The sequence below is a fragment of the Dermochelys coriacea genome, chromosome 18 (assembly GCF_009764565.3).
Source record: "Dermochelys coriacea isolate rDerCor1 chromosome 18, rDerCor1.pri.v4, whole genome shotgun sequence".
Classification (NCBI taxonomy): Eukaryota; Metazoa; Chordata; order Testudines; family Dermochelyidae; genus Dermochelys; species Dermochelys coriacea.
In genome coordinates this window covers 11,542,297-11,566,229 of record NC_050085.1, presented here as the reverse complement: position 1 = coordinate 11,566,229, position 23,933 = coordinate 11,542,297, and the positions used below count along the sequence as shown (strand labels likewise).

Genomic DNA, 23,933 nt, shown 5'->3' with positions numbered 1-23,933 from the left:
ACCTCTGACTTCCTGCAGATGGCCCAATAAAACGCCACAGGGAAACTAAATATGCCAGTCTCCTTGTGGGGGGTGGGGTAGGGGGAGGAATGGGGCTCATGGGAAAAGCAGCGGCACATTTCTCTCTTTATAGCGGCATTTCCTTCCTCCTGTCTTTCTGATGGTAAAGGGCCTGATCCAAATCCCACTGAAATGAGCGGAAAGGCTCCCACGGATCACAACTGCCTTTGGATCAGGCTCAAAGTGAGAGGAGACGATATGTTGTGGATCAGCTGAGAGAAAAGGGGAGCCGCATGCTGAGAGTTTAGATGAGCAAGGCCATTGGGGAAAGGAGGGAGTTGGGGCATTTCCAGGCTTACAAGTAGGTTCCTGTCTTTTTTTTCCCTCAAGTAGCTGCATTTCTTCCCCTGCCAGGACTCTCATTCTCCTTGATGTCTCTGAGCTTTGCCCGTGATTCCAAGAGTGCATCGGCCTCAGTGCTAGCTTAGTAGCAGTGTGCAGGGGCAAAAGGTAACCAATCGGAGCGCAGTCGGGCAAGGCAATAATGCCTCCCGCAAAGGCAGCAGGAGAGCAATGTGCTGGGCGCTTCATGGGCCTCATTTCCAGAGGTGCCGAGCACCTGGATTCTCATTGACTTGGACTAGAGTTGAGGGGAGAAACACTGGTATAGACCATCCTGGGGTAGACTGCTTCCAGCTGAGGGTGCCTTGCCTTTAAACAAATAAAAAGTCTGTCGCCGTTCAGATGCAGAGTAGACACTGCACTGACCCTGGAGGAGAGCGGAAAGGTACCCGGCGCAGTATGGGAAAGCTTCCATCAAATCCTGGTCTCCCTAGAATTTACCTTTTGATCCAAGATGCTCTGCTTCAAACCTCAGTGTGATATGAAGCTACAGAAGCAGTCAGAGACTGGAGATAAAAAGCTGCTTTATTCTTATTGGGCATCTTTCTCCTGGCATCTGTTTCTACTGGCAGATGGAAGGTGTGCTGACAGCATGGGAAATCAAATTTCTTGGTGTGCCTACAGAACAAGGGCAGTAGCAATGAAAACTTGCCTGCCACTGTGTTTCATCCTAACATGCAAAGACTTTTCTCTAGAGCTAGGAGCTCACTCCCCAGCAGTCCTTGCACAGATACTGCCAACAAAAGCTTAGCTGGTGCCAAGTATACTAGGAACAGGTCTGAGAGCCGTGTAATGTCTCTCATTGCAGAGAAGAACCAGGACCTGTCTGTGATCAATATAAGGGGGTTTCTTTATTTTGTGGCTGGACACAGACTGACCCCGTGGTTTTTCTCTGGTTTTCTAGCTCCTCGACTGACTTTCAGCCTGTACTGCCTTCCTGAGCTGGACCTGAGCAGCCAGGGCACATACTGCTGACAGCATGACAACCCTCAGATCTTTTAACACAGGCCGAACAGCTATCAAATGCTAACACATGTTAGTTACTAATGACCTGAAAGTAATTGAAGCCAGTGACCTTGTGCAGACTGGCTCTTTATCCCATTACCAACCCCCAGGCCCTCTGTGTCCATCTCAGTATCTTGCAATGTAGCTCTGACCATGCCCAGTAACGAGAGAGGTCAGTTATACCACGAGGGAGAACCAAGCTCACAACATTAGGATATATTTCTCTGGGCAGACATGAATGTTGTGTTGTCTGGACCGAGCTGTTTGCTTCAGAGGGTGGATGTAGGGACGGGGTGGCTGGTAACATGCTGGGGCAGGAATTTAATTCAGGGAGAATGGGATAAATTGTTCTCATGAGGGTAGGTGTTAAAGATGGGTGAAATGAGGGATGCAGGAGATGTAACAGGCTATGGGAGGTATGAGTAGTGCTTAAAATGGTCTGAAAAAAAGTGTGTGTGTGTGGGGGGGGTCTATCATCATCTGGGAACAGCAGCTTTGGCAGGACAGTGCTTAAAGTGGGCCCCTCAATGACTTAGCTTGATGTGACCTCCCGTAAGCTCCCCACATTAAACACTGGGCATGGTGTGTTTGTTGTCATGGGTGCAGACAGGGGTGTGGAACCACAGCTCAGACTCCTGGTCAATAAGATGTTTTGCTGTCTATCTAGAATAGGGTGACCAGATGTCTTGATTTTATAGGGACAGTCCTGATTTTGGGGTCTTTTTCTTATATATGCTCCTATTACCTCCCACCCCATGTACCGATTTTTCACATTTGCTGTCTGGTCACTCTAATCTAGAAGCTTTGGCATCTATGAAGTGCAATTGCTTCCTATTGCACATTTAAATGGAAGGTATCTACAAGATGTATTGATCATCCCCTGAGACTGACTTGCTGAAGCTGCAGCTGCTAAATGAAATAGCTGCTGTTCAAAAAGCATGTGGTAAAGAAGTGGCTAGTAAGGATAGTTACTATTCTATTCAGGTTAGCTTCTAAACAAAGCTACATCGTGTGTGCACACCCACACACAAAATAAGACTGAGTGTCTTACCCATTGGTATGAATTTGTTTCAGCCACTCTCACAGCCCTGGTGAATCGTCCCATTGAAGTCCGTGGGAAGAAGGTACTACTCCACGTGAGCAAGCTTGTGCGAGCTGTCTCTGTGTTCACTTTCTATGAACGTTCACACAATCAAATCTTACAGGAGGGAAGAGACGTTTTAATTTCACTTTCTGTGAGCATTCCCATCAGAATCAATCAGGGAACCAAAACAATACCATACGACAATTGTAACTAAGCATCCCAGCTCAACTAGCAAGCGGTACAGAGAATGAAATTAATGAAAAATTTTGCTGAGTAATTTCAGATAATGCATTGGTTAGAAAAAGTCTTACCCTGCACGCAGATATTTTGCAAAGAGAAGGAGGCAAAACTTGTTGAGTAAATTATTTGTTGTGAAGTACATGGATTATAACCTGTTTGGGGCCAGGGACCTCCTTTTCCTTGTGTTTGTGCAGCACCTAGCACAATGGGACCCCAACCTCAGTTGAAGCCTCTAGTTGCTGCCACAACGCAAATAAATAAAGATTCACACTTAATATTAACGGTGCTCTTATAAAAATCTCAAGAAAGGCTAACAACTGACCATGAGCTATGCTAACAATCAGTTGCAGACCAGAGTAGTACGTGTTATGTATGATTATACACTTCAGTAGAAGGTGTTAAGACAGTTACAAGCCAGCTGTTGACCTGATTATTAACAGTTTATTAAAGCTTCTATTAATCATTTATTAGCCATTTTATGAACTATTGATCAATGTGTCTTAATATAAAGCATGACTATAATAGTGATAACTGTTAATTCAGCTCTAATACAAATGCACACTTTAAAATGGTGGAGAGAGAGAGAGAGAGGCTGGAAGGGACCATTAGATCAGCTAGTCTGAGCTCCTGTATATCACAGGCCATTAAACCCTTCTATTAAACCCAGAGACTTTAGTAAGGCTATGTCTACATTACAGCTTATGTCGGCAGAGCTTATATCACTCAGAGGTGTGAATACCTCCCCCCCTCCGAGAGACGTAAGTTACACTGACGTAAGTGCTGGTGTGGACAGTGCTATGTCATCAGGAAAGCTTCTCCTGGCAACATGGCTTCTGCCGTTTGCAGAGGTGGTTTTATTATGCTGATGGGAGACAGCATCTTCACTAGATGTGCTGCAGTGGCGCAGCTGCAGCACTGTGTGTGTAGACATGCCCTTAGACTAAAGCATTTCAGACCTCCTGAGATTAAACTGTGAGCCACAGGCCAGGGACAGGAGAGACCAAGGTGCCACCAAAGACTGAGGCCCCTGCAATGGCAGGGAATTGATTAGGTGAGACATGCCCAAGTGATTTCAGCAGGCAAATCCCATGCTGCAGAAAAAGGCGAAATCCTCCAAGGTCCTCACCAATCTGCCCGGGGGAAAATTCCTTCCTGACCACAAATGGGATGATTGCTATGACCCTGAGCTTGTGAGCAAGATGCACCACCAGACAGGCACTGAGAAAGAGGGTTCAGGCACAAGTCACTGGTCCGTCCCATCTGGTGACCCATATCCCAGCTGTGGCCGGTCTCTGATGCTTCCGATGGAGGTGGAAAAAAAGCCCCAGAATACATCTAGCCAATGTGAACCAGGGAAAAAAATTCCTTCCTGTACTGTGCAGGTGACTGCCTGAAGCATGAGATTTGGTTATAGTTATTATCTTGATGCAGAGCTGCAAGTGATATGGGTGCATGGAGGGCAACGCACACCAGACTTTCGATGAGCTCAGTGCTACAGTATTGAACCAAAACACAAAGTACTGACAGATTCTGCATTCGGCCAGTCTCTGCTGCCTGACATAAGGCTGGAATGTTCCTGACCCCACCACCTACAAGTAAAGGAATGAACTTTATGGGCTAGTTTCATGGCCACACGTGGAGTTACACCAGGAATGGATTTGGCCTCCTCTGATCAGTCTGAGTCCCAGGTGCTGTAACTCCCCATGAAGAAGGGTTGTCCTCTATAAATGCCCTCACTACTCTCGGAAGCGGGATCTCTCCTAAGCCTTGGGTATTAACGTACTCCTCCACTGTCAGCCAGTGACAGCAGCGGCATGTAGTGGCTGCAGTATCATTTGTTAATTTCTTGATAGCACAATATAATGACTAGCTGCGTTCCCTTATCACTGACACGGAGCATTACAGATTATGATGATTAATGGGTTTAATTTACTTAGAAAGAATGATGTGCAATAATTCTGTTGTCAAAGCTGAAAATCTGGAGTTCCAGTTGGTATCCTGTCAGCACTGTTGTTACCAGCATTAGAATATGGGCAGCTGTAGGAATTTTCCATCCATTAGCAAAGCTGCTTCACTGCTGGAGGGGCACCTACATCTCCTAGGAGCAATTGGGCTTCACTTCCTCCATTGAAACTATTGGATTTTTTTTCCTCTTAATATTTTCTTTAATGGTATTTTTATAAAGGTGTCATTTTAAGCTACAAATACAAACTATATGTCCTTTTGCAGATGAGAGACACCGCGAGATCTGCTCTCATTCTCTTTACAGAGAAGAGGCAGCACTCAGTTATCATGACTATAAAGGGGATTCTTGACTGAGACTGCATGCGCAGATGGGCCCTGTGGTTCCCTGGTTCCCAGAGTTCTTAACACAGCCAGTGCTGCAGTTTCTCCACCCAGGGCCTTGCTATGATTTGGCCTGGCATAAGCAGTCATGGGAGGGCCTGATGACTCACTGCATAGTAGTTCACAGCTACGCCTGTCAGCATGTTGCCTGAGAGTTTATTACTCTTGTTTGTAATCAGATTGGCACCCCTGTTGTGCTAGGTGCTGGTGAGACACAATCCCTGTGCTGATCTGCTTGTAATCCATCCCCTCAGGCCAGCCTGGCTTTTCCCAGAGACTCCCCACTTGCCTCTCTCTCCTCAGCTGTACCTTTTCAGTATCAGACACTTAATACGTTCCAGCTCCGATTGATCACCTCTGAGATGTGTTTTGTAAGGCATAGTAGAAAAGGTCAGATGTGACACACTCTCGATTGTGGTTCAGGGTCCTTTGTAACTTTAGGCCTTGATGTAATGATATTTTTCCAGAGAATAAGAAAAGCTGCCCAGCCAGTGCCTTTCTTACGTTACATCTCCATGTCGCAGGCCTGGTCTATGCAGTTAGGTTGACATGGCTATGGTGCTTAAGGATGTGAATTCACACCCCTGAGAGCTTTAGCTATGCCACGCTAACCCCAGGTGTAGATGTGGTTAGGTTGATGGAAGAATTCTTCCTAGCACTACTACCTGTCGGGGAGGATGATTAATTGCAGTGATGGGAGAATGCCTGCTGTCGCTGTAGGAAGCATCTACACTACGGGCTACAATGGCATAGGTGCAGTATCCTGTAGTGCCCTTAGTGTAGACGTGGCCTCGGGTGCCTTTCCTCTAGACGTGAAATACTCCACAGATCTTCCCAGATGATGATCTGAGGTCTAGCCACTCTGGGTTTACCACAGGTATAATGCAAGGTAATCAAAACCCAAGCAGCTAGCATGATCCAACTGTGTCATCCAATCTACACAACCTTATTCTGTGTATTCCTTCCTCTAGCTCCTTTTCCTGTTGTTCTTTCTCCAGCATCCTGTCTCATGAATGAATTATTCTTTGAAGGGGAGGGACTGTGTCTGTGCTTGCTAAATAAAACCACATGGACCCCTCTAGCATCTGTAGTGCTGCAGATATATTAATGATTTAATTAGTCTGTGGGTCAGTGAATATCACCCCTCATTTACAGAAGGGGAAACAGAGGCGCGGAAACTTGCATAAGGTCACCAGCAGAGCCAGGAATAGAACGCAGGCCTCCACCTTAATCACTGAACCACACTGCCTCCTTCATCTAAGCCAGCAGTGCCAAACAGCGCAGTTGTGCTGTCCTCTTTCACCAGTTAAGTCACTAACCAGAGTAGTAATCCCTAGACATTGCTGGGCTGCTGCTTCTTATGGAAAGGACCACTCCTCAGCTACTCTAGACGCATGGAATCTGAGCGCTGTAGACGATTTAGGCAAGAGCTGTGAGTAAGATTAAGATTTTAGGGCCAGATCCCATTCCCACTGAAGCCAATGGAAAGTTGTATTAGGCCCCTTCTATGCTGCCAGACACTGGTTGGGTGAGGTGCTAAATGCATTTAAATTGAGTATGTTACTCTTCCCTTCCTGTCTTAACAGACCTAGAAGCGTTGCAGGTTCTACAGAGGCAGCAGCTACAACGTGGCTGCAGGTCAGCAGAGGGGCAAGTGGGATCTAATCTAATCTGCAATGCACTGGAGGGTCTGGGCCTTCTGGAAAGGAAGGCTATTGCTCCTGCTGTGACTGATTAATAACTGTACTCCAGGCAGTCCTGACATTGCTCTCTCCAAGCTGTTCACAGCCTGTCTCTGCTGCGTTGCTGCAGTGCTCTAAAAAGTGCTCTTGGCTGCTGTAGAGCAGCCTTTGTGCCCTGCGCCCTAGGGAGGCAGGAGTGTGAGAGTCTGGCTGTGCCAGGCTATGCTGCTGCCCTGCACCAACCTGCCTTCTCTCACGCTGTTGGCCTCACGTACCCAATGAGATGCAGGTCCGGCTCAGAGCTCAGTTAAATCTTCAGCTGGCTCTGAAGCGGCTTGCTCTCGCCAGGAAACAGGATGCTGAAACCCGCAGCCCCTTGCTCCAGGGAACTTCTCTGTTTGCAGCAGTCCATCTAGCCAGCACGCTGTCTTCTAGGAGCACGTGCATGCCTTCACCCTCCTCTCTCTAGCTTCTCTCCCTGTTTTTGAAAGACCTTATGATTCCTACCCGCACAGTAAGAGAGCCGGGGTTTAAGACTCTCACCCCACTGTTCTATTGGACAGTTTAACCCATCACAGCTCCTCCCCTGCCTCCCCCCCCCAGTCCAATTCTAACCATTCTGGGGGCCCCCAGCAAGGCCATTAATTTGGGGCCCACATCTTCAAGGCCCAAGATTCAGTGAATTGTTTCCTTCCCCTCCTTCTACCAGCTCTGATGGGGGAGGAACAGGCAGATAGGAAATGTGCCCAGAACTAACATGCATGGATTTTTTCCCCCGGGGGACTAAAATTATCTGTGCCAAGCCCTGCCGGAAGAAGCAGCAGGTGGCACTAGGACATGAGTGGCAAGCAGCCTTTCCCTGGCCGGGAGGGGTCCCCCTGTCTGCAGGTTCGGCAGCTGTGGCTGCACTGGCCCTGCGGCCTTTAACACTAGGAATGGCTGGTGTAAGCAGGTGCAGGTCCATCTGAAGTTAATGGCCTCAGGAGAAAGTTTCATCCTCACAGCCTCCTAGCTAATGCTAGCCAAGCCCCTTCCTGCGCTTCCTTCTGCAACCCACATCTGGAGATGCAGCTGTTCGGGGAAGCTTTCCAGCTCTGAAAGTTGACCCCCTGCTTGTGCAAGAACATCCTCCACTCTCATTGACTCCTTGGGGAGATGCAGGTAGTCAACACCTGCTGGGATGTGCACCCTTTTGGGCAGGGATCCTGGTGTTTGTTCAGCCGATGTTACCCATTGCACAGTGCTCTATGCACACCTATGGTGTTTTTCTATAACACCGCAAAATGTTTTCTATTACCGCTTCCCTGCTTTCACACCCTTATTACTTCCTGAAAATGTCATCTTTGGGGTAGAAATTTTCCAGGGTTGGTCTCTGAATGGAGATGAATTGCTGTGGACAGTTTGAGCGAAATGCCTGCAGCTGTGTTTGAGCTGTGGGAGCACAAACAAAATACACTTTCCTGTTGTAAACTATCAAGAGATTGTAAGTGCTCTGTCTTTGAACAGGGCCACAGCAAAAGCAACCAACGTTTGAAACTGGGCATGGATGCAGCCCACAGGAATTTGTTTAAAGGTGGGCTCTGCAGGTCTGATCCCACCCCCTTTGAAGTCAGCTGAAAGGGTCTCATTGACGTCGAAGCAAGATGTGTCATGAGTGGGCAGCTAGTGAACAAAGTGCTCATATAAGGCAGGCTGGCCTAATGGCAAGAACACATCCGTGGAACTTAGGAGACCTGGGTTCTGGTCTCAGGTCAGTCTGTGACCTTGGGTAAGTCATTTAACCTCTCAGTTCCCCATCTGTAAAACAGGAATAATAATCCTTCCTTTCTCCCACTCTTTGTCTATCTGGTCTGTTTTAGACTGTCAGCTCTTTAAGACAGGGATTGTCTCTTATTATGGGTTTGAACGGTGCCAGGCCCGATAGGGCCCTGATCTCCATTGAGGTCTCTAGGCACTACCGTAATATAAATAATAGTGTAAAAAAAAAAAAAGCTATTTGAAAAAATGTGATGAAATTGCAACCTGATTGTGAGTATTTCCTGGGCAGAAAAAGAGGCTGCATTCGAAGCATGTGTGATTTAGCAGGAATTAGTGACTCTGCGCTAATGCTGAGGTTCCCTTACCCCCGCTACCTCCACCCTGTGGGTGAAACTGAATCCCTCGCATCCACATCCACTTGCTCCATTGAAACAGTTAATGGAAGATGCTCTTTTTGCAGGCTTGCCGGAAGATTTTTAATGACCTGTGTACTTTTATTATATAATGGCTCAATGTTTGCACCATCAGGCTCTTGGCCTGTTTGCAGGAAACAGACAAACTAACTGGTATCCACCCACTTGACTAATCACAGTGTGTTTGTTTACTTTTTGCAGTTTACCTGATCGATAGTGGCATGGGCTCTGCAGCTTGGGCTCTGTGCCTGGCTGCCTGACCCAGGCATTGCGTATCCCTCGGCTCTGTGAGCTTTTGTCTGGATAGAGGGCACTGTGGAAAGAATTTGCAATGGGGGCAGATGAGCGCTGCTGGCAGCATCTTAGAGAGAGTCTTGAAACCCAAAAGCCAAATTTATCCCAGTGACATTCTCTGCTCCCTTACCCCTCATGTTGTCACATATGCCCATGCAGATTGAGTGAGGGATGCTACAATCAGAATGGAAGCATTTGACCTTCACTTGGCACTGGTGGAAGTGATGAAACAAGGTGCAGAGCAGGGGAGAATCAGGCCTGACAAAGTGCAGGAGCAATGCCCCTGCCCCTTAAATACTTGATTTAGAGAATGCAGAGTAATTATATTTTCATAGATTTTTAAGGCCAGGAGGGAGTATCAGATCATCTAGTCTGATCTCCTGTGTTTCACAGCCCATCACATTCTACCCAGATACCCCTCTATTAAGCCCAAGGGTTTTAGTCAGACTAAAGCATTTCAGTGCTCGGGAGGTGAAGCTGTGCACCACAGCAAGAGAACAGGAAAGACTGAGGTGCCACCAGTACCAAGGCTCTTGCGATGGCAGGGAATTGATTTGGTGATCTATGCCCGGATAATCTCAGCAGGTGAATCCACCCCATGCTGAGAGGAAGGTGAAAAACCACGAGGCCCCTGCCAGTCTGCCCTGTGGGAAAATTCTTCCCTGACTCCAAATCTGGTGATCAGAATGACCCTGAGCATGTGGGCAAGACCTACCAGCCAGGCACATAGGAAGTGGATTCTGTACCCCTTCAGGGCACTGTCCTGTCTCCAGCTGTGGTCAATCTCTGACACTTTAGAGGAAGGCAGAAAAAAGCCGCCCCTGAATACATCTGACCAGCTGTACTTTGGAGGAAACAGATGGCTTCTGACCCATGCAGGCAACCAGCTGAAGCCCTGCAATTTTAGTATAGTCCTGGTCTTAACGCAGAGCTGCAAGCGTTCTGAGCATGTTGAGGGCAATGGAGGCAATCCTGTTCTGCCCATGGTTGATGAAGGAAGGGAATGAACTGGGGGACTCATGAAGTCTGTGAATCTAAGGCCAGAAGGGACATCCACAACCAGGCAGCCTGGCCCTCTGCACGCACAGGTCCTCCCACATCTCCCACAATATGGAATGAAGCGCGTCTTTTAGAAAAAAGAAAAGGAGTACTTGTGGCACCTTAGAGACTAACAAATTTATTAGAGCATAAGCTTTCGTGAGCTACAGCTCACTTCATCGGATGCATAGCTGGTTGCCTGCATGGGTCAGAAGCCATCTGTTTCCTCCAAAGTACAGCTGGTAAGATGTATTCAGGGGCGGCTTTTTTCTGCCTTCCTCTAAAGTGTCAGAGATTGACCACAGCTGGAGACAGGACAGTGCCCTGAAGGGGTACAGAATCCACTTCCTATGTGCCTGGCTGGTAGGTCTTGCCCACATGCTCAGGGTCATTCTGATCACCAGATTTGGAGTCAGGGAAGAATTTTCCCACAGCTGTAGCTCACGAAAGCTTATGCTCTAATAAATTTGTTAGTCTCTAAGGTGCCACAAGTACTCCTTTTCTTTTTGCGAATACAGACTAACACGGCTGCTACTCTGAAACCTGTCTTTTAGAAAGAAATCTAATCTCATTGTAAAGACTCCGAGGGGTGGTGAGTCTACCACCTTCCCTGGTGAGCTGTGCTAATGTTTAATTACCCTGGCAGCTAGGAATTTGCATCTTATTTCAAGGCTGAATGTATCTAACTTCAACTTCTAGCCTTTGCCTCTTGCTATGCCTTTGTCAGCAAGGTTGACGAGCACCCTGCTCTCCGCTATCTTTTCTGTTCGCAGTCACCAAGTCATCTCGCCACTGAGGAAAGGTATCAGACAGCCACCTCAGGAGAATGAAGTCATCTATTTTCCCCAGCAGCCTGGACAGCAGAAGCAACAAGACACCATCACCCGGTCTGGCAGAGATGAAATCATGGGGCACATCTACACTGCAATAAAAGACCCGTGGCATTGCCACAGCTGGCCCAGGTCAGCTGACTTGGGCTTGTATGGCTCAGGTGATGGGACACTAACATTGCAATGTAGATGTTTGGGCTCAGGCTGGAGCCCAGGCTCTGAGACCCCATGAGTGGGGCAGGGGGGGCGGTTTCAGAATGTGGGCTTCAACCTGAGCCTGAATGTCTACGCTGCAATGGTATAACCTTGCCGAGCCCTGTGAGCCTGAGGCCAGTGCAGTGGCTCCCAGAGGGGGAGGGAGGAGAGGAGGTCGGCTCAGTGGCTCCCTGAGGGGGAGGGAGGCTGGGGAGACCAGTGCAGTGGCTCTGTGAGAAGGGTGGGGATGGAGGGCAGTGTTGTGACCCCCTGGTATCAAGATGCGGTAGAGGCTGGTGAGGTGACTCCTTGAGGATTAGTTAGGTGGATATTTATGTGGGACTCAACAGGAGTAGTGCAGTGTGGGGTGGAGAATAAAGCCATGCACCCTGATCCCCTCCCTCCATTACCCAACCCACGGACCGTGGATGCTGGGTGCTCGAGCAGAGCGTGGCCTGTTTGCGCTGATATGCTGTTGATCTGAAAACTGCTGTGTCTTGGAAAGTCAGAGCAAAGGTTGGTAATTGAATCCAGTGGGCGCGGGAGCCCGCCTTGAGGGCTGATTGGTATTCAGTTCTGGTGCAAAGTGCTTAAGAAAAAACTTATTAATTTCCCCTTCTACAAAGAGCAGGAGTGCGACAGTAATCACAGTATCAAGTCATAATAATAAAAAAAAGCTCCATTGAAAATAGCTGTTAAGACTCCGGAGGGTTCAGCAGGGAAAGATTGTATTAAGATAAAGTAGATTATAACACCAGCGGACATTAAAGGTTGTCATTGTATGGTAAATCACATCAGGAAGTTACAAAAGCTGCTCTTTACACAGTCAGGGATGAAATGCTCTGATATTGCCCCTGATTTATACTCCGCTCCCAGGCACTTCCTCTCCCCTCCTTCCCCCCCTCCCCCACAGACAGGTAGATGTGGGGAGGGGGAAGAAGGAGACTTGATGGCAGGCTGAGTTTCCGAGCTGTGGTTTAAAGGGGTAAGAGCCTGAGAGCAGGGAGGGCAGCACTGTCTCATTCCACTTCTTCAGGGTGCTGGGGCTCTCTGCACATTTACTGCATTGCAGCTGCATGGCTAGAAGCCTCCCCACAGCCCCGCTCTCCTAGACACAGTATAGCAGTGATCTGATGAAGATATGGACAGCCCGAACGCCTTCCACCCTCCCAGCTGCCAACCATCCTGGACTCTTCCCTCGCCCAGCCACCAAAGCTGAGATGCCCCTTCCCCTACAGAGTGGGCACCCTGCCGCCCCCAAACAGACTCCCGTAGCACCCAGCACCTCCCCTCTGCAGCATCCCCTCCCAGGAGAAGCTCCCACAGCGATGAGCACATGTAGGGTGGAAGGGCAGGGGTTACACCTTCCGAGGCACAATGCAGAGCAGCCATCCACGCCATCTCCTATCATCATTCCAGGATTCTGCCCTGACTCTGTTACAGCTAGAAATGTGACCAGACTGGAGCCTTCCATCCAGACATTTCATAGTTGGCTGGTTTCGGATCTGGATCTCCCAATGCCCCTGAGCCCCCCACAGCTCTGCTTCCATGACAGATCCACAGCTGGAAGGAGGCCTGTGTCCTGGGCCCAACATAGACGAGGCCCAAGGTGGGAGAGACTGTGCAATTTTGATGCAGTCAAATTCACAGTGGAATTCTATGCAGCCTTGAACCTGAACTCTTAACCCTGGCCTGATTCTCAGCTTCTCAGCCCAACCTCTTATAGGAACCAGGTTTTGGTGCTGGCTGGCTGGTTGCATGCCTGCAGCACCCCCTGCAGCCATGATTAGCTCTTGCGACCTTTGTTTGGGAGCCCATGGGATGGCCAGCTGCAGCTGGGGGTGGTTAGCCATTTTGGTGGGTTAGCATCTGAATCTGCTGGGGATCACCTACAATCTGCAGGTGTGCTGAGAGGCGTGTATGAAGTCTGAGAGGTCCCTAAGACAAGGGTGTGACAGTTCATTGGGGATGGGTTGCCCAGGCTGAGTACAAGGGGCCCGGAGCTTGTCTTTAAAATAGAGGCAATGAAGGAGCTCACAATGGAAACCTGGAAGGCTAGTGTTTTGTGGGGGGAAGGACACGAGCAGGTTCCACCTCTATCCCCCCATTGAAAAGCCCCCCTAATCAAACCTCCCCCTACGCCAACATCTCTCCAGCACTCAGCATCGCATAGCACTGCCTCGCTTCTTGTCTTCCTGCTTGATGGCATCACCCTGACTGACAGCAGCATGGTCTAGTGGGCTGAGCAAAGAGCTAGGCGAGAGGACGTTCTGTGTTCCACTCCCTGTTCTGACATGGGCCCACCACAAACCTCGGTGCCTCTGTTGAATGGCGGTACTAATGCTGTCTGACTGACCCTCTCGGAGGAAGGGAGGTGAGCTTGTGAAGTTAGGTTAGTCCCTGTTTGGAAAGTCCTATGTAAGAGGTGCCCATGGGCCTGAATCTGACCTTGTGTGTAACTCTACTGTACGTGAGCAGGAACTGGTGAAGTTGGGGCCAAGTTGGTGTAAAAGCAGCATGAGAGGGAGGATAAGCCCCCATCTGTCCAAGTCTCTTTTGGAATCATGACCCCTGCAGGGGGCCTCTTGTCTTGTGCTTGGAGGCCCTCAGAGCGGGCTGGCCGTAAAGCTCAGGCTGGTTCAAGGCAGTGTAGGGGAATTTCTCTATTGGCTCTAGGGCCTTTTTGATACGTACAAAATCGAGAAGGCTGTCAAACTCTGCTCTCTGCCAGCTCCCGATTTCCTGCTTCTAGACCCTTTTCTGACCTCTTTGGTGTTACACTGGAGATATTCCATGTAGCTCCACTGGAGTCCACCTCATTTATCCTGGTGTGTGCGAGATCAGAATCAGGCCCTGTGTGTGTGAGGATCAGCAAGGGGCAGGTTCAGACCAGCAAAGAATGTGATGCCCATCCTAGACAATGGCACCTGTACCTACAGGGTAATAAGAGAATGCAGCACTGGTGCCTGGCAGGGAAAATGAGAACTTTGTGGTGATAGAGAATGCAGTGCAATGACATGGGGAACTCCTGGGCTTGATATTTAGCATGCATGTTCCTAAGAGGTCAATGCAAGCTTGTCTGTGACCTGCACAATTAAAAAGAGAAGCTCTCTGCACAAATGCATATCGGTGCATAATTTCTCTGTCAGCTGAGCAGGGGAAGGGGAGCAGGGCTGCTCCAGTTGGATACTGTCTCACCCATCACAAAGTCAGAGCCCCTGTGCCAAATTCACTGATATGACTTGGGGAAAGCTGATTGTCTCACTGCATAGATCCAGGTTTCAGAGTAGCAGCCATGTTAGTCTGTATTCACAAAAAGAAAAGGAGTACTTGTGGCACCTTAGTTAATTTTCATGAAGTTGACAGATTTCCACTCTATACGGCTAAATTCAGTGCCTTGCATAATGACAGGTTTCAGAGTAGCAGCCGTGTTAGTCTGTATTCGCAAAAAGAAAAGGAGTACTTAGTAAGTACTAAGCACTAAGGTGCCACAAGTACTCCTTTTCTTTTTGCGAATATAGACTAACACGGCTGCTACTCTGAAACCTGTCATTATGCAAGGCACTGAATTTAGCCTTATAGAGTGGAAATCTGTCAACTTCATGAAAATTAACTAAGGTGCCACAAGTACTCCTTTTCTTTTTGCATAGATCCAGGGTTACTTTGGGAAAGCAGGCTAGAGCCTTGACTCCACTGAAGCTGAGTGAAAAACAAATGTCCTCACCACCGCAGGCAACCAAAATCAATAGAATCACTTTTTTGATGTGGTTTCATCTCCCCTCAAATGATCATTTTTTGTCTTCGGTTCCAATTTTCCATCCAGATAAAAGGCTGTTTTCACAGCATTCCTTCCAAGAGTTATTGGACCACAAAGAGCCATACAGAAATGGCATCGGGGCTAATGTCACCAAAATGCATTCCTTTGCCAGAGAGGTGCCATTTTACCATTGGTGCCAGTGAAGTGTGTGCTTGCTTATGGACATGACTGAATGTTGCCCTGGGTAGTGTTCATGGACGCTTGTTAAACCCTCTTGCCAACATTCAGCTCTCTCGGTCTTTTGCATACATCTGCTCCCAAAGCAAAACAGTGTCACTTCTCCCAGTGCTTGACACTCTGAACTCTCTAGCACCAGTGTAAAGAGCCACAGAGCTGGTTTCATTAGTGCCCTTGGATTTTATGAGCCTGAGAAGTGAGGGGAAGGCATACTAAGTGTAATAGACTTTTGTTGAGATGGATGTTAGTGCGTGTGGAATAACTAAGCCAAGCTGTTTCGCTGGCTAATATGCACATTTAGGAAACAATTTGAGAGTGTGAAAACATTTTAAAGGAATGCTAATTTCAAGCTGGAGAGAAATATGTACACACAGAGAATCAAAAAGCAAGGGCTGAGAATTGGGCAGGGAGGAACTCAAACGAGTCATGTCTTCTGTTTAGGGTGCTGTGACACGGATATGCCCAGGCATGCCCTGGCAAGTATATTACATCTGTGTCCAACTACTTTCTGGATATTTCACCAAAGGACATTGTGGGATGTTTGTACAGGAAACATTTCCAGAGTTATGTAATAATTAGAATATTGGTTTCCAAAACTGGTGTAGGTGAAACTTGTCCTGTAAGGCAGAGTAGGTCTTGGAGCTGACTCAATCAAAATTGAGAAGAATTGACATCTGGGCGGCCCAGCCCAGAGTTTACAGTCTGGAGTAGATGCTGACTTGATTTGATAAAGACAAAGGTCTGGGACTGTATAAGAGAAGGAAAGAGGGCACAAATATTATCCATTATGGAGGCAACATTCTGCCAGCAGGAGAGTGTCATGACAAGTGGGTTCCCCACACTGGACTGGACAAGCCCTGTAAGGGCTGACAGTTGGGTGAGAAATAAGAGTGTGAACATTTAAAAGGAATGGTAATTGCAAGCTGGAGAGAAAAACATGTGCGTGAAGAATGGAAAAGCAAGGGCTGAGGCAGAACTCAAGAGTCATTATTAGATAGGAAAGGAACTTGTTAATAAGTACAGGCTATAGCTTGTGTTTTAAGTTTGTCTTAGACCTGTAACCTTGTGTTTCCAAATTCTCTTGCTTTGCTTTTATTTGAACCTTTACCTCAAGCTTTGTTAAATGAACTTCAGTTTGGGTTTACTATAGAGATGGCTATAGTGCCTTGTGCTAAGGAGAGTATTAAACTAAGGTGAAACCAGTAAATGAGTGCATTGCTTCCAGAAGAGGCAGCAGATCAGTGTGCATTGTGGATGTTCAGAAGACAAGGGACTAGGCACTCGAGTGTAACAAAGTGGGTGTGTAAAGAGCTAGCCTGCATTAGGAAAGAACAGGGCTTGTGGAGCCTGGAGCAGAGCGCTTGTGTTGCCAGGTAGTTTTGTGTTGCCAGTAGCACAGATGAGGGTCCCTCCTGCCGAAAGCAGGTGGTAGCGATTCACCCTAGGCACCTCTGTTAAGCCCGAAAAGTGTCACAGTTACACTGTGACCCCTTGTTAAAGCCCTTGATGCTTTTTTGCCCATGATGCTGCTTGAGGAGCTCTCGTGGGGTAGAGGAAGAGGTGAAGTCCATAGCTACAATTCCTAAAGAAAGATGAGTGTGAAACATGTAAATAATAAAACCCGATATGTAATGCAGACTGGGATGGTAGAAGGAGGCAGTCTGCAGTATGTTGGCCAATATGATTAAACCAGGTACTTGACTTTAGCTAACTTGCTAATGTCCAGATTTTCTAATGCACCCAAGGTGCTACGGAGCTCTTTGGAAAACTTGACCCCAGTCGGTAGTGATTGCTGAGCCCACCTGAAAATTCTGGCCAACATGTATCAGCTCCCTCTGCTGGAACTGGACGAATACTGCAAAAATCAAAGTCTACCGACTTCTGAATTTGTAATCATTCACTGTCACCAGGTTCTTTCTCCTTTTGTGTTTTGCTTTCCACAGACATTCCAGCGATTGCATTTTACCAGCACAGACCTCCTGGAAATCAGGGTCCAAAGTCGTGTGCACAAGCACTGATGGAAATCAACGTTTACATTTGCACATGTGAGTATTCATGCTGGGGACTTGCATGCTCATCCAATCAGAAGTTGTTCTGTGTGACTTGTCTGGCCAATTGCAAAGAAGCAACTCAGCTCTATACAGGGAAGTTTTATCAAAAGTTTGTGGCCAATCCACAGAATTCAGTGAACAGTTCTGAATAATTAATAAACTTAAGAAAATTCTTCCTCCTTGCGATATCTTGTGAGCTATCCCCATGTACAGAGGAGGAATTGAGGCACACAGAGGCTAAGTGACTTACCCAGGGTCACACACACAGAGTGTGGAGAGCAAGGAATTGAACCTGGGTCTCTCGGAGTCTTAGGCTTGTGCTCTTATCACTGAACCACCTAAAATTGCGGTCTAATTGGTTGAATAATTTTGAGGGGGTTGCACTCCCCTGGAGTTTGTCACCTGTTGTCTATCCTGTCTCCCTTGTCTTTTCCAGCCATCTTCCTAGGACACTCTCTAGTGTTCTCAAGTATGCACTGTGTCTTCTCTCTCTTGCTGCATTCAGCCATGTCCCAGCCAAGAGGAGAGATCTTGGAAATATTATATTCATAAATGCCCACAACTTGGATAATGATAGTTAGAGCTGAGGGAGTAAAATCTAGGCCCCATTGAAGCCTATGGGAGGTTTGCCATTGACTTCAGTGGGGCCAGGATTTTACCCCATGTCTGTTTTACTAGAACGCTGGCTGGGGAGGGGCACCGTTGGGCTTGGTTCGTCCATGTCTCTATGCTCAGTTCATGGTGGGTACAGTTTCACCTGAATGGCTGCGCTGTCTGTCCCGCTCCACGCCTGCCCTGCTGACAGACCCAGACTTTCCTTTGCCATCAAAGAGTCCATGGCTGAGGCTGAATCCAGTGAAATTCTGCTTATTATGTGGGCCCTTTTATACGAAATAACTCTGGTTCCTGTAACTCTGACCGCTGCAGCAGTTCACTATTAACCTCTCTCCACCCAGCAGAGCGGCTGCTTGCCATGCCTCTTTGTTTCCCATTGCATACCTACGTCTGAGACAAAAACGCAGCCTGGGGCCTGAACCTAATCTCAGACAAGTGTAAATCTGGAGGAACTCCGCTGAAGCCTCCGGCATCATTTTGGATTTAACCTAGCATTACTGAAATCATTCTGGCCCCTTGCCCTTGAGAGGCCAGGTAAATTATTAGGTCACCTCTATTTACTATTGTATTATGTCCACCAAACCAGGGAGGGATTCGTTTCCCTTACAACAGCAATGTTGGGCTGACCTGATCACTGTCTCCTTGCCCCAAGTATTGTACAATTCTAGCCTCAATTCCTCTCAGGTGATTTCCTTGGAACCAAGATGAAGTTCACTGGTCTGCAAATCCTGGGAGTTTCCTTGGCTGCTGCTGCTTTTCCCCTCCAAACAGCACAACAGATACCTAGTGCAGGAAGGAGCCTTCATAGTGAGGGGCTGGGGGGCATTGATGGGTTCAGTCAGGAGGGAGGAATGCATGGACAATGAGGACATCCAGAGTGCGGCGTCCCGAAGAGATGCTGGGGTTAGGACTGTAGGTAGGTAGTCTCAAGAAGGGACAAAGAGCAGTGTCTCTTGAACTGTGAAGGGCAGAGAGAGCAGGTCTCCCTTGGAGAGCATGGGGCAGTAGAAACTTGAGCTGTGCTAGAGAACGGGAACGATTGGCCATTGTACTCGACCCCTGCCCCTGTCTATATATGGGCTCAGGTCATAATGGCTGGATCCAGCTTTCCAGAACCCTCAAGTTGTGGGGTATTTGGCATTTCTGTGGTGCTGAGAGAGATGGCAGGGCTTTACGTACAGCTGTGCCAGGGGCCTGAATTTTCACAAACTCCCCAAAGACCAGTCTCTAATGTGTCTTCATTGCTGCAGCACAGTGGAACTGAAGCCAAGAACGAAAGAAGGAAATGTCATTGCTCATCTGAGCAATGAACAAAATCATTGTGCCTGGTATTTCCCACCTGAGAATTACTAGGTTTCCTCAGGCGGGCAGCTTGCCTCTAGGCTTTTCTCTCCCAGGACGGGCATCCTTGTGCTGGGAAGTTTCTACAGATCCTGCCCGAAACCTGCAGAAGTAAATAGACTCACGAGGCTCCTCATTCTGAGGGGTTTTAGTTCCACTATCTCCTATTGTCTGCAGCCTAAGGAGCTGTGTTATTAAATGTCTGTACAATGTTACCTTGTGCCTGTGACAAGCATACGAGGTGGGGAGGAAGAAGGTGTACTCCACCAGTGTCTCAAAGTCTCTGATGTTCATGATTGCCTGGGTTCCATGGGCGATGGATGGATGGGAGCCAGAGTGACAGCCTGGGGTATGTTCCCAGTGCAAAAGAGCAGTGGGAAATAGAGAAGCAGCCACGTCCTATGAGCTGCATGGAAGAAGGGAATTTTGCACTGTGTCTGTCCCAGGAAAAAATCAACAGTCCCCATTGTGGACGGGATTCCAGGCCGTGCTGTAGGTGGGAGGATCTTAGGGTTAAGTAGCTCTCCAGACACTTTTGGCTCTTCTCCTGCCTGCACCAAGGCTGGAAAATCATTATCCTCTATTACTGTAGCACACAGAGGCCCCAATCAAGACCTGTGCCCAGCACTGTACAGACCACAGTCACTTCCCCCACTCAGGTTACGGTGTAGACAGACAAGATGGATAAAGGGTGGGAAGGGAAACAGAGTCATAAAGTGACTCATTCAAAGGCACCCAGCAGCACAGTGGCAGAGCTAAGACTAGAGCCTGGATCTCCCGAGTCCCAGGGTAGCGCCTTGACCATTAGCCGGCCAGTACTCCGGCCGGGATGTGTTCCATGGCATGTGTTTTAAAGGAGGGCTTAGTTGACATGATGACTCAACAAATTCTTTGTCTTGGTGCCATGATATGGGACACCTGGCCAAACACCTGAGGCCCATCGTGGTTCAGTGATGAGGAACCTGGAGAAACAGCTGTGTGTAGTGAGGGGAAACATTTGGGGGAATGCCCAGGACTTGTTGTGGTTCAAGAATGGGGGTCCCTAAGACTTGTTGTGGATTAATGATGGGACCATCTGAGGCTTACCATGGTGCAGACATAGAGTCACTTTGGACACACCTGAGGCCTCCCACAGCTCTGTGATTAGCACACCTGGAAAACCACGGGGGCTTATTATGATCCCATGATAGGGACATGTGAAGAAACCCTTGGTGTCTCTCCTCGTCCCATGGTGGGAACAGCAGGGGCTTGTGCAGTTTCAAGGCTCAGGGTATCCAGGGTGATGCCCCGGGCTTGGCTGGCACTAATAAAACAAGCTTGGGAGAAAGTCTCCCTCATTACTGAGGAGCAGCTATGTGGCAGCCCACGTTCCCATTGGCTCATGGGGGAGGAGGTAAATGCCAACGTATTTATGTCTCCTAAAGGGCAACCTCAATTCATTGGGTAGGAACAGGAACTAATAGAGCAATGAGGCTCAGGTAATGCAATTCCAGTGATAGAATCTAACCTTTCAGCCCCTCCTGGGTGATGGAATGAGGAGGATTTTTGACTGGGAAGCTGCAGAGCGAACTATGGTCCCTGCCTTCCAGTTTGCCTCCTGCACCATGTGGCAGGGCACGTTGCAGGGGTGTGGGACACCAGCAAGGGGGTGAAAACGCTGTGGAAGCAATAAATATACCTGTGCAAAGAGCTGCCCCTTGCTATTAATAAACGTAATAACATATGCCAGGAAGTGGAGGGAGCATTTTTTGTAAAATGTTGATCATCTGAACTATCTGGGGCAGAAACAAATTGCACAAACAATTTCATTCTTTTATAATGCCCCACAATGTCATTTTCTTTTATTACCATTCACTAGTTTTTAATAGGCCAGGTGCATCGGGCTGCAGATCAGCTGATACGTTGTGGGGCTGCATGGAGGAGAATGCACAGAGGCCCCAGACGGCTGGAGCAGGCAGGCCCAGCAAGATTTCCAGACAAAAGCGGAGTTGGAGCCTGGTCTGTCCAGACATGCCACACTTGTCCTGTCCTCCCATCAACCCCACAGCCACTGCAGTGGAACAGCTGCAATGCAATCCTAATCCCTGCAGAGCAATTGAGATGCAGATGGCAAGGAAGGCTGATTTTCTGTCACCCTCCCACGTCAGACTGACTGGGAAAGGTGGAAGGAGGAATTGTGCCCTGTGGAAAGGGAGAAAGAGGGTGGGAGAGGTTGGAGAGGTTCTTTTAGTTTACACAATGCCTGGGCCAAAGGCCGAAGTCTCGCTGAGCTCCCATTGATATCAATGGGGCTTTACCTGAGTCAGTCCTGAATTAACTAGAGTGACCCCACAGATGGATTTGGCCCCAAGTATGTTAGTCTTTGGTGGACAGAGCTAATAATGGAAAAGAGAATCCGCTGGCCAAGGATCTAGAATGGGACTGAAGGGGTTAACCTGGGCAACAGCAAAGGCCAGTGGCTCTTCCTCTATTAAACTCCTTTCCTCAGACAGCATTTACACAGCCCATTCGGCAAAGCCCTCAGCTACTGAAGTCCTTTATTTTTCCATTGAAAAGGATGGCTCTGAGCAGAGGTGCATTGGGAAGGGAACTGCAGTGTGCTCCTTTTGCACTGAGATAACAAGAGCCTTTCGTTCTATCCCCCTATGGGAGGAGCTTCTCTGAGTGTAATCCCCAGTCCCCAGGACATCCCCTCCAGCAGGGACTTGGCAATCAGCAAAGGACACACTGGCCTCCCTAGAATTCATCCCAGGTTTTACATGGAATCCAGTGCATGCTGGGACAGGGCTTCAGGAATTGGGGCCATGCTGCCAGGTTGCCCATGCAGTGCAGCTATGACCCACACAGTTGCTAGAACTGAAGCTCACTCAGTGCCTTGGTTGAAGGAACTCCTGGTCAGGTGGGATGTAACACTGAGGTCACTTACAAGCAGGTTTCACTCTGGGTATGTGGAGCTTCCTGTCAACCCTGATGGAGAAACTTGAGCCCACACAATGGGGAGGAAGCAAAGGGACCCAGTGCCAGCTGCACCTTTAGCACAACTAGCGGGTGACGTGCCTAGAAATTATAGAGACATTGATCCACCTCTCCAGCATCCTTCCCAGTGATGGCCTGACCCTGCCGTGGGTGAGCAATGCCCCAGAAGCATAGTTCTTGTGTAAAATATCAGAGAATGTGCCTAGCACCTCCTGGGGCTCACTCTGCTCTTATCCCTGGCAGCCAGTGAGGTGGTTTTGCTTTTTCCCTCCAGGCTGTAGAGCCAGGGCATCCAGGGAGAACTAACCAGGCCCCTGCACCTGCGTTATCCATGTGGTCGAGATCATGTTGTTCTGTGGGAGCAGATCTCGGAGACAATCAAGAGGCAGCTTCCTTTGTTACTTTGCGCCCATGACACGAGGCTCTCTTTGTGCATCTTATTTTCAAAACACAGGGAAAGCAAATGTAATTACAAACGCAAGTCCCACTCTTCTTTTCGGCCTGGGAAGGGCAGTCCTCTCCCGTTTGATGCAAGATCAAGAATGAATTCAGCTGCCTGTGTTGTTGAAAGATTATTTATTTAAAATGAAAAGAAATTACCTCCAGCACCATGTCAGTTACCAGGCCAGTGAGGAGAACAGCAGGGGAGTGAAAAAAGCAGAGGCAGCAGTGTTTTATTGGGCAGCTTCACATACACAATGAACAAAGGAGTCAGGGGGCACCTGCATCCTGGGGATGAGAAGGATCTACTGGAACCCGGGATGTATTGCCACTAGCAGCCGCACAGCTGGTATGGAGGAAGAATGTCTTGTGCAGCCCTCTAAGCAGTCTGTGCCCCATTGCCTGCCTACGTAGTAAACTAACATTCCTATCACCTTTCACTGGCGGATCTCCAAGCCCTTTACAAAGAATTAGTGAAGCTTCACAACACTGCAGTGAGGGAGGCATTACTGTCTCCATTTACAGAAGGGGAAACTGGGGCACAAAGGGGTGAAATTTCTTAAGAACATAAGAATGGCCATACTGAGTCAGACCCCATCTTGGCTAACAGCCATTGATAGACCTGTCCTCTATGAATTTACCTAATTCTTTTTTGACCCCAATTATACTTTTGGCCTTCAAAACATCCCCTGGCAAGGAGTTCCACAGGATGTCAGCGTGTTGTGTGAAGAAATACTTCCTTTTGTTTGTTTTCAGCATGCTGCCTATTAATTTCATTGTGTGATCCCTAGTTCTTGTGTTATGTGAAGGAGTAAATAACACTTTCCTATTTATTTGTTCCACACAATTCATGATTTTATAGACCTCTGTCATATCCCCCCTCAGTCGTCTCTTTTCTAAAATGAACAGTCCCAGTCTTTTAAATCTCTCCTCGTATGGAAGCTGTTCCGACCCCTCATCATTTTTGTTGCCCTTCTCTGGACTTTTTCCAGTTCCAATATATCTTTTTTTGGGATGGAGTGTCCCATGCATGTATTTATATAGTGGCATTATGACATTTTTTGTCTCATCCCTTTCCTAATGGTTCCTAACATTCTATTAGGATGTTAGTATTATTCTATTCAGAGTAGCAGCTGTGTTAGTCTGTATCCGCAAAAAGAAAAGGAGTACTTGTGGCACCTTAGAGACTAACAAATTTATTGGAGCATAAGCTTTCGTGAGCTACAGC

General features: G+C 48.1%; 1 protein-coding gene across 2 annotated transcripts in view; it reads left to right on the top strand.

The window, feature by feature from the left end:
• UBIAD1 (UbiA prenyltransferase domain containing 1) overlaps window positions 1-22,572 on the top strand; it is a 63,535-nt gene extending 40,963 nt beyond the window's left edge. The window contains exons 3-4 of one of the 2 annotated variants that reach the window (XM_038376651.2): window positions 17,225-17,326; window positions 21,147-22,572. In XM_038376651.2, the coding sequence (XP_038232579.1) occupies window positions 17,225-17,326; window positions 21,147-21,568 (524 nt within the window). In that variant the 3' untranslated portion in view covers window positions 21,569-22,572. The remainder of the gene's footprint in view (window positions 1-17,224; window positions 17,327-21,146) is intronic. The other variant, XM_038376650.2, reaches the window with a different exon arrangement.
• The last annotated feature ends 1,361 nt before the right edge of the window (window positions 22,573-23,933 follow it).